General features: G+C 42.2%; 1 protein-coding gene across 1 annotated transcript in view; it reads left to right on the forward strand.

The window, feature by feature from the left end:
- The window catches only part of arhgap27 (Rho GTPase activating protein 27), a 19971-nt gene that overhangs the window by 6378 nt on the left and 3485 nt on the right, over window positions 1-10108 (forward strand). Inside the window, exons 4-11 of the mRNA XM_025058029.1 lie at window positions 3128-3595; window positions 4313-4552; window positions 5128-5208; window positions 5421-5543; window positions 6720-6806; window positions 8598-8665; window positions 8783-8870; window positions 9187-9288. Of these exons, the coding sequence (XP_024913797.1) occupies window positions 3128-3595; window positions 4313-4552; window positions 5128-5208; window positions 5421-5543; window positions 6720-6806; window positions 8598-8665; window positions 8783-8870; window positions 9187-9288 (1257 nt within the window). The remainder of the gene's footprint in view (window positions 1-3127; window positions 3596-4312; window positions 4553-5127; window positions 5209-5420; window positions 5544-6719; window positions 6807-8597; window positions 8666-8782; window positions 8871-9186; window positions 9289-10108) is intronic.

Raw genomic sequence — 10108 nt, forward strand, 5'->3', positions numbered from 1 at the left:
TTGAAGGGCACACTTCAGTGCAACACACCTCAACAAATACTAATTGTGCGTTGCTGTGTGTGTGTAGCAGGTTTATAGGAAGATCGTTTTGGGCCAAGACCGTCCTGTTTTTGTGTGTAGCGTGTGTGCTCCACTATGATATTTGATCACACCTGATTTTAAATGACACTCTCGCTTTTTTGTAAAACAGTGAAGTCCACATTCTGACTGCCCCCCCCCCTCCTACACAGAAAGAGGAGAAACACCAGAAAAGAAAATATCTGTGGTGCGTGGGTCAGCATGCAGACCAGGTCTGAAGTTCTCAGATAAGGCCGGTGATTGGTTCATGGATTCCACATTGAGTATTTGTGGACCTATCCTGAATTCTGGGCCCTGGAGGGTGTGATGTAAGACTGAGGGGGTGGAGCCAAACCAATTCAATAGCTGAACTGTGGGCCTTTGGGCCCCGACTTGGTTCTCCATTGTTTGATTGGACGGGTGCTAATGTGGTTAAGTGATCCAGCAGAGTGCAGCTTCATGCATTGCTGAGAGCAGAGAGTTGTCTGTTCTCTGCTGCAGCATTTCCAGTCATGCACTGAAACAATGTCATGTGCAGCTGTTGGAAAAAAGTTTCCCGACAACTAAGACGAGCAGAAAGATGACATCAGTAGACTCAGACGTGTGTGTGTGTGTACAGTATACTGTATCACTAGAATATGACACAGTGATATCAACAAGCTGACCTCTTTCAGCACATCTAGTTAAATTTATTTTGTGCTTTGTGTTCACAAAAGTTTAAAAAAATCCTTAATTGTTTACCAACATAAAAATCTACATATTTGTATTTTTGTTGTATCACAGTGGCTGATTTTAACACTTACAGCTGTTACTATTTCCTTACCACAAGTGACAGAAAAAAAAACAAACAAAAAAAAAACCCAAACCAACATAAACCACAGTGAGAGGCGAGTAATAACAGTTCTTTCTCTTGTATAAAATGATAGCTTCCCTTTTTTCAGCATCCTGCATCTTCTTTTCCATCTTTGGCAGAGGGATCAAAGGGAAAAATGATGAAAAACAACAAGTTAATACGTTTTTTTTTACATAAAGTCACACGCTCTCCAAAAACTTTGTTATTAACCCTGTTTCCATTGTTGTCATTTCCTTCTGTGTCACAGGGGCTCACAGACAGGAAGTAGGTTGAAGTGACCTGCAAAATGTTTGCTGCTCCCTTTTATCTAACTCTCTCTCTCTCTCTCTCTCTCTTTCTCTCTCTCTCTCTCTCTCTTTGTCTCTCTCTCTGTCTCTCTGTTTTTAGTTTTAACATACACAGACAGTTACCCTCTACCCCCTATCCTGTGTAGGGTAACTCATGCGTAGACACACACACACACACACAGAGCAACCTATCCTCGTCTAGTCCCTTCCTGCTGCTATTGTAACACAGTTCTTCTTTCTATCTGGGTTGCGACTAACACAGCTTCAGCAGCAGCAGCAGCAGCAGCAGGAGCATGTGTGCTTGACAGGGTGTTTGTGTGTGTGTGTGTGTGAGCGCGTCTTTGTCCCTGACAGCATCTCAAGTTTATCTCTGTGCGATTTTCATACTTGGATTTGACATTCTTCGGTACATGGCTTCAGCTGACAGACCGGTGTAAACATGGTGGACATGTACTCCAGGTTAGGGCCGAGTCCCAAGGCCAAGCAGGGCTTGACCCTGCCTGTCGATCCTCAGGTAGGCCATCTTGTCAGTTTTAAAAACACTATTGCTCTAAAGGGAGCTTAATCTAGAGTCTGGGGTTCATCGTACGTGTCTCACTTCCTACTTTGTGTCAACATGTCACCTCTTCACTTGTTTCTTTTCTTGTGTTGAGTTCAGTGGCATTAATGTTGCAAGAAGTCAGTTTGGCTCTTTTGCTTTTTACAGTTGGGTCATAGTTTGAATTTCTCTCTTTCTCAACGACTTGTGTTTTTCTGTCAAAGGAATTGAGTCGCTCTCATGATCAGTAGAGATCCTTCGTTACGACCTGTACCGTCATATGTGAGAGTCAGGTGTAACAGCGTCATGAGATGGAAGTAACCGTACATTTTAAAAACCCCAAAAGACTCACTTTCAGCACCTGACTGTGCGGATGTATTGGTTTCCATATTTAGTTTTATACCATGTGACAGTGTTTTGAGAGTTGTTTTTCATGACTCTAGCTCTAGCTGTTTTTGGACTGAGAAATCTGTCTCATTTCCACTATCTTTACTTCACTAATGTATCAGCTTGTTTCATGGTCAGTAAGCAGAGTGTGTGTGAGTGTGTGAGTGTGTGTGTGTGTGTGTGCTCTGATTAGTTCAGAACTGAATGAGATCACTAATGGAGGGGTGTCAATAATGAAGCCAGCTTTGCAGAAAGATAACAATTAAATAACCCTCTGTATACAACAGTGTATATCACCAGTCCAGAGTGTTGAAGTCCGAGACACCAAGTTGTCCTGACTCAGTTACCCGGGGCTTTGAGGAAAAGTCTGGTTAAAAACTGTTCAACAAGTTTTAGTGTTAAGTCAACCTGTTAATTTGACAAAACACAAAAACACTTTTAAGAACAAGGAGAAAATTAAATATATGGCCAGTTGTCAGTTGAGTCAGCAGCTGGTCCCGTGTTTTTGCCATCATAATAGAAAGAGTACAGTGGAGTCAGTCAGACACACTAATAAAAATTATGAAACTTTCTATTTGTGAAATCAGAAACTTTGGTTGGGTTATGCTGAAGTCTGGTAGTGCTGCACTTTATTCTGACCTGGTCATCTGGAACATTGAAGTCCCAAAGAGCAGCTGGGAACAGCTACACAAACAAATTCAGTGTGGCAATCCTTTCTTCCCCTTTCACATGCTGTCCTCTAACTGTGCAGCAGGTTGAACCGTCAGAATATCTGTCTACTCAGGAAGTTCACAGGTCCTCAACGTGCTTCTCTGAAAATAAAGCAGTAACAGCAATATATATCCTGTGTATAAATATATATATATAGACGAAGACCGTCTTCTCTCACTGATGTGTATTTTCTTAGATTGCATGTGGTCATCATTTCCTGTACACACACACAGTGTTTCACACAAATTCTCATCATTGTAGTGATGCTGAACATGTTCTTTGGTTGTCAAACAGGTGAGGAATCAAAACCTTCGCTCTGCTGTTTACGCCAATGTAGCGCAACTTCGCCACAGCATCTCCGAGTCTCCTCCTTCGGTTTCTTCGTCTTACTCTCCATCCTACCTTGGCCCAGAAGGATGGGAGGTGCACACTGACCAGGACAGTGGACAGGACTACTATTACCACCCTGCCACAGGCCACTCCACCTGGGACAATCCTTTTCTAGACTCAGACCCCGAGCGCCTTCCCTCAGAGGAGACCTGCTTCCCTTCACCTCCTCGATCGCCTGCCCTCTCTCCCTCCACCTCGCCCCCCCCTGTGTGGACCTCAGATTGGGAGCAGTTGGTGGATGAGACCAGTGGTCGACCCTACTTTTATAACCCGATGTCTGGGGAGACGTCCTGGGAACCTCCAGAGCAGCTGAGCCCGTACCCTCCTCTGATGGAGCCTATGAGCGTGCACCGGTTTCACGAGGATGGGCCGGTGAGGACAGTCTGGCTGCTCTACTTAGCCTCGCTCTGTCTCCTGTTTTAGCCTCACCCACGGGACAGCTGTAATACAGTTAATTTCCTGCACCCACATAGCAGTCAGTGGCAGCCTCATTTTTATCAAAATGGTTAAGAGCACAGCTCAGCATCAGCCTAACTCTGTGGTCAATACACAGGAATATTGACTTCCCGTTAACAATCAGGGGGACTGCAGGGTAAAAAATGACATGGTTTTATGGTTTGTTATCTTTACAAATACAGGTGATACTACACTCGTTTAATATTAGATATCAACTCAGAAACAAGCAACACATTTCTGTATGTTCTCTCAACCTTCTCACCTTTGTCCTGTCAGTGATAAAATACTGTTGGGCCAAGTCAGAGTTAAATGTCTGGAGGGCTCAGTGTCACATGTATGTCAAAGTCAAAGTGAAGTCATTTAGTTCTGTATTAGGATCTCAGCCCGAATGTATTTAACTGACTGACATTTCATTGAGATTGAGCAACTTCTCAACACAAAGGTTTTCCTATTACTGTCTGGTCTGAGGGTCAGGGCTACTGTGGGATTCTTTCAGAATAACTTTTATATACAAGAAATGCCCTGCCTGGTTTAAACTTTTTTATAATAATATTTTATATATTTTATATGATTTTATGTATTCATAATATTTTTTGTGTCTGTTTTTAAATGTTTTCTTTGTAACTTTCTTAGCCTCCACTGCCTGAGGAAGACTACCCCTCTGAGGATTACCCCACCGTCGATCAGTCTGACGCCTACGCAGAAATCTTTGCTGCTGGACCTCCAGTCCTCCCTAAGGAGTACAGCCTCAGCCACGTCAGCCGGACCATCATCCCTAGGGCCAACCTGGACCGGAGCACACCGTCGGGTTGGAACCTGACCGTGGAACCCAATGGGACCTGGGTGTTCACCAGCGAACACACTCCGGATCAGGCAAGTCCACGGACACCAACAGCTGATATTCCTTGTCTAATCATGGCAGGAAGGCATCTGGGATAAAAACATGACGTCATGTCAAAAGTAGCCTAATATTTTAGTCTGGATGAATCATACTTGCTTATAAAGTTCTCCTACAAGATATTAGTCACTTTAGATTTGTATATTTGTACATTTTAACCCTTGCGATGCAAGGCTCCATTGTGATACATGAAATAAAAAAAAATTGCTGCTGCACAGTCACTGCTGACTGAAGGAGTTCCACTGCTGTTGTTGAATGTATTGGGCTCCATAGTTATAGCTATAGTTAGACCGCTGCCACTTCCTGTTTGAAGTAGGTGTGAGGTTTAAGCTTAAACATACACACCACACCCACTGTTATCTGTTCTTCTATGTGTTTATGCCAATAGGACCATTCTTTTAATCAAATGCTGTTATTTTATTCAGATATTTACATAGTGTAGGTGCGGTGTATGGTGTAGAGGGAAGCCATTGTTTTTCTCACACAACCAAAAAAGCCTTTGTAATGCCTTTAAAGTAAATTTGACTGAATGTTTTACCTCCTGCATCAGTGGATCAAGTCTGTGGATGAACGAGGGCAGACCTACTATTACCTGAGAGATGGATCCAGGTCACTGTGGCACCTGCCTGAGGTAAATGGCTTTTTGTAATACAAAAAGCCAATAATATGTTAATATTCCAATAATATTAATGTAGAGGTATTTCCAATCATCGCTTTATTGAAACAGAACATATATATATATATAAGCACGCTTGAAGTGAAACACACTTTGGGTTTGGCCTTTCACCTCTTTAAATGAGCCCAGTTTAACACCTGAAGTGAGTTGTGTTTTTGTCCCTGCAGCCTCCTGTGTCTCCGGGTCTGTACAGGGTGGAGAATGGTGTCGAGGCAGAAAATGTGTCAGTGATAAAAAACTGGAGACACACCATGGGGCCCGTTCAGCTCAGCTTACCACAGGATGATGGGGTACAAACACACACACTCCCAAACATTGTGTCTGTTCTCCCCTATTCATGAATGCACACACACTTGTGCAGCCTCACACATCCAGGGTGTGGTGGCTGGATTAAACCTAAACCTGTAAATGTAGTGAGGGCGAATCCTCCTTTCATCCCCTGCCATTTTAACCCTTATTTAGCATCGCAAATCGACTGCAATCTTCTCTTGTTTACAGTAGCAGCAGCAGTGGGGTGAGGTGGAGGGGGGGCATGGGGGACTACCTTTGTGCACAAACACCTGGTGGTGGCTGAACACAAATAAGGGCCCTGTGTTTGTCCTGTTGGGCAGTGCAGTGGTGGTGGGAGGTTTATTATCTGACACGTGTGGGCGGGACAACAATGGCCGCCTCTGTGAGCGAGCTCTCACTCTGATTACCTGAGGCCTGGTGTAAATCCATTCTGTTGAGAAATGGCTGGCAGACTGCATCTGTTCAGAATGTGTCAACGTGGGACCTATTACAGACTTCTTGTCGTTTGTTGCCTAATACCTGCTGCCAGACATCTGGTCACACTTCCTATAACACTTTACCATCACATTTGCTCTAACGAACGAAAGAAAGAAAACGAAACCTCTCCTCATGAAACCATTAGAGTTCTTCTTTCTGCTGAATCCATCTACAGTGTGACGTTGTCACTTTGTTAGGCTGTAATATATATATCAAAAACTGTAAATTAGCCACTTGGCTTTCAAATACAAGACAAATGTAAGTTTAAGTGGCCTAGATTTTAAAGTGCAGTGACCCACAGTGACTGTTGGTAGGGTTTTCAAATACGACATATTCCAGGGCATTTCAACCCAAAAAGCCTAAATTACTATGTACTATGTAAATACTCAACATAAAATAGTCAACATGAAGCTTAATTATCCCTGAAGCCTCCTTTTCATCATACAGACCACATTAATAATAGTAGGAGCTAATGTTAATCCTAGGCTTTGAGTTCACATGAGATCTTTGAGATCATTTTTAACCCAGTCATGTTTGAAGAGACAAAATCTTTCCCAGATTGTCTCTCTAAAGCTGGTTGTGGTTAATCTTCCTTAAATACCCCGTCCCAAAAATATTGATAATAATTCAATGAATAAAAAATCTTTTTCGTAATGATGGATCCAGAAGTAACCTCCTGTTCTCTCCCCACGGTGCAGAGATTTGTCCCGACCCACAGGAGGAACACGTCAGACTACAGCAGTGACAGTTCCAGCACAGGGAACTCTCCAGAGACGCAGCCTAACGTGAGTAAGACATGTGTCTCACCAGTCTGACCTGACCTGCTCTAGCTCATTCTGCTCTAGATTGTAATGAACTTGTACAACACAGAAGTTTTAGTCACTGACCCTCATCTCTTTCCCAAGGCTTTTGGGTTTAGACCCGGGAGACGACCTTATTATCTGACCTCCAGGTGGCTGCGCTATAACGTGGGTTTTTTTTACTCGTGTCTTCACCTGAGCTTGACTCATAGATAGATCTATCTATGATCTGGCCAAAGGTGTGACTGGAGATCATTCAAGCTGCCGTCGTACCTGTGCGTTCAGAGTGTGCTTTGTTTAAACACCATTAACCTCCATGCCTTTCATACAGCCGTGCATTTTCACCGCTGCGATCGGAACATTACAGTTCTGTTAGGTTTTGTTGTGAAACTCCCGCTGTAGATAGATAGATAGCACTTTATTAATCCCTCAGGAGTTCTCTGTGGAAAATTAAAGCTCCAGCAGCAGTACAGCACCAAAACAACAGTAGAAACACATGAATAGAATGAGTAGCAGCACACTGTCAATGAATATGGGAAACCTGGACAGTGGATGTTAGTAGATTTGTAGGTTAGTGTTAGTGTTGGTAGGTAATTATTGTTGTTTTCCTTGTCAAAATGCAGTGAAAGGATGTTATGACATACAGGGAAATATATTCAAAGTGGAACAGAAAAGCAGGTGTGAAAGGGAGGTTTGCTTGTGAGACTTGTTTTAATGCCTGTCTCTACAACACTGGCATTGTGCTGAACATGCTGGGATAGTGTGGGGTGGATGGACACGGTCAGGCGGCTGAAGTGAAGAGGTTTTGCAGATTTATAAGCAGTATTAGAGCGGTAAAGTTTTTTGGGTGATAACCTATGGATATAATTGACAGAGAACATCAGAACTGGTGGTTGTAGTAAAGGAAGGCAAGAAGACTGTTGATGTAAGTAGTAGAGGTAAGAGCTGTGGGACTGAAGCAGACATTCTGCTTTTGTTATTTCTGGAGAGAAGAAAAAGGGAAGTTTCATTTAGAAGTCAACATCAGCTTGACGTGTTCAACTTAAAATTAGCCGAGCGTCACAGCAGCATCAGACAGACGTCACATAATCAGATGTTCTTGAAAATCCCATCGATTTGGATCACAGTTTCACATTGATCCAAAGAAGAGTGCAGCTTAGATTGAAGCTGTTTTGGAAAAGTGACTCCAGCTCCTACAACTTAGTCTATACCGTATGTGCTGGTGTAGCCATAGACAACACACTAAACCCCAACTTGTTCCTGTCCGCTGTTGGTGTTATTTAAAAAAAGAAGCCGTCATTTTTTTCAGTGCTCTGGTCAAGTCATCTGCTGCTTTATTTTACATTGACGTCAAATTGTGTCCATTTTTATTCATGCTTTTTTTTCCTGCTTCAAACAATGGGCAGCTCAGTGCTATAGCTATAGCAGAACAGAGTCGAGTAAATCCAAAGTTAGCGGCTTATTCGTGGACTTTAAACTCAAACCCAAAAATAATAAAAAATGGGGGCATGTAATTCAGTTTATGGTGAATATTATATAGAAATGGCATCAAGACAAAATGGAGCAGAAGTTTATGGAAGCTTATTATGTGGAACAAGAGAGAGAGAGAGAGTTTAAGTAATTTTTTTATTAGTGCTTTTTGTGTTCATGCCTTTACTGATGACATCTAATCACTATTGTCTGCACCTCATCACCATGTAATTATCCAATATAGTGAGTCTAAGGACAACAAATGATCCAATGAGATTCTAAATCTTACTCTTCCAACATTTTCAGATGCACAACTTAGAGAAGGCTGGAATCCTCAACAAGACAAAAGTTTGTGAAAATGGCAAGAAAGTAAGGTAAATGGACAGTGCTTGGTTTTTGCTACAATATCCCATCTCACATTTCAGTTTGGGTGTGGAGTCATGTGTCATTTTGCCTTGAAGCTGTGAACCATCTTTGTTCCCTCGTGACAGGAAAAACTGGGCTCAGACATGGACGGTTCTCCACGGAGGTGTTCTGACGTTCCACAAAGACCCAAAGTCTGCAGCCACAGGAGCCTCGGTACGATTCACACTGAATATGTCTTTGGGTGAAGGGTGGAGGAGGAAAGCAGTGGAAATCACTTATTATGAATATGGTTTTGCTCCATTCAGACTTTTTTTTTTTACTGTAAACTTGTTTTTGTCTTATCTTCTCTGTAAGACTTTGAACTGAACCTTTTCCCATCTGTAGTTGGAGTGACAGAGCAGACATACCCACAGGTCATGAGCTGACAGTGACAGCAGCAGCTTTTTGTTTAGTGCAGCTTGCTTCCAGGAATGTGGCGCTGTCAGTTTCTATAAGCAGCACTGTCTTTTTTTCATCGTCTTTTACGCAGAACAAGACCAATCAGATTGTTCCAGAGATCACGGTCGAACTGCGGGGAGCGACGATAGGCTGGGCCTCAAAGGACAAGTCCAGCAAAAAAAATGTTTTAGAGGTGTGTGTGTTTGTGTAAATGGACAGAAAGTAGACATAGAAAAAATAGGTTGTACAGAATTAGAAATTCATCATGGTTCAGGACAGACCAAACACTAAAGCACTTTGGAAACCTGAGAGGAGACCAATGAGTGCAAAGCCATGGAAACTTCCCTAAATTGGATGAGAAGTTTCTCAGAGTTTCCTCTTTGAGAGACTGGAAAAGGTCCAGCCAGGACTCTGAGCCAGGCTCAAGGTCTGGCTGGTTCATTGAAATTCCAGGTCGATCCTCCTACAGTTTTAAAGAAGTTTGATTAGTGGTGGTATGTGTGGACGAACAGCAGCCGGGGAAATACTTTAACTGGAGGGGACACAGAATGAGGAGTAAAATATAAACTGCAAAATGTCATATAATAATATGAATGTAGAGACATGACATCACTGTGAGAATTTAGGAATAAAATGTAGGGATCATCTTGTTAAGATTATTAAGTATGAATGAATTAAGTAAGTAAATAGAATGTTAGGAAATAAAGTTAGATGGCTGTGGACATTCTGACTTATTTTACTCATCTAGTGTTTAACGACTCAGTACTTCCTACAGAACTGCAGACTACATTTTTGTCATAAATGTAAAAAAAGTGTCATAACGCAACTCAACAGCTCAACATAGAGGATGTTCCAAAAACAAACTGAACCCAAACACTTTGAACTAAAAGACTTGACTTTAAGCCCTGACATGAAGAAAAATCTTAGTTACACAGATAGTTTACAATGAAAAAACTGAATAGAAAACAAAATAGAAACTTCTAACTTAAATGTCTTATTTTCCGCCCTCAGTT

This window comes from Cynoglossus semilaevis, chromosome 8, assembly GCF_000523025.1.
Source record: "Cynoglossus semilaevis isolate Cse_v1.0 chromosome 8, Cse_v1.0, whole genome shotgun sequence".
In the NCBI taxonomy this organism is placed as follows: Eukaryota; Metazoa; Chordata; class Actinopteri; order Pleuronectiformes; family Cynoglossidae; genus Cynoglossus; species Cynoglossus semilaevis.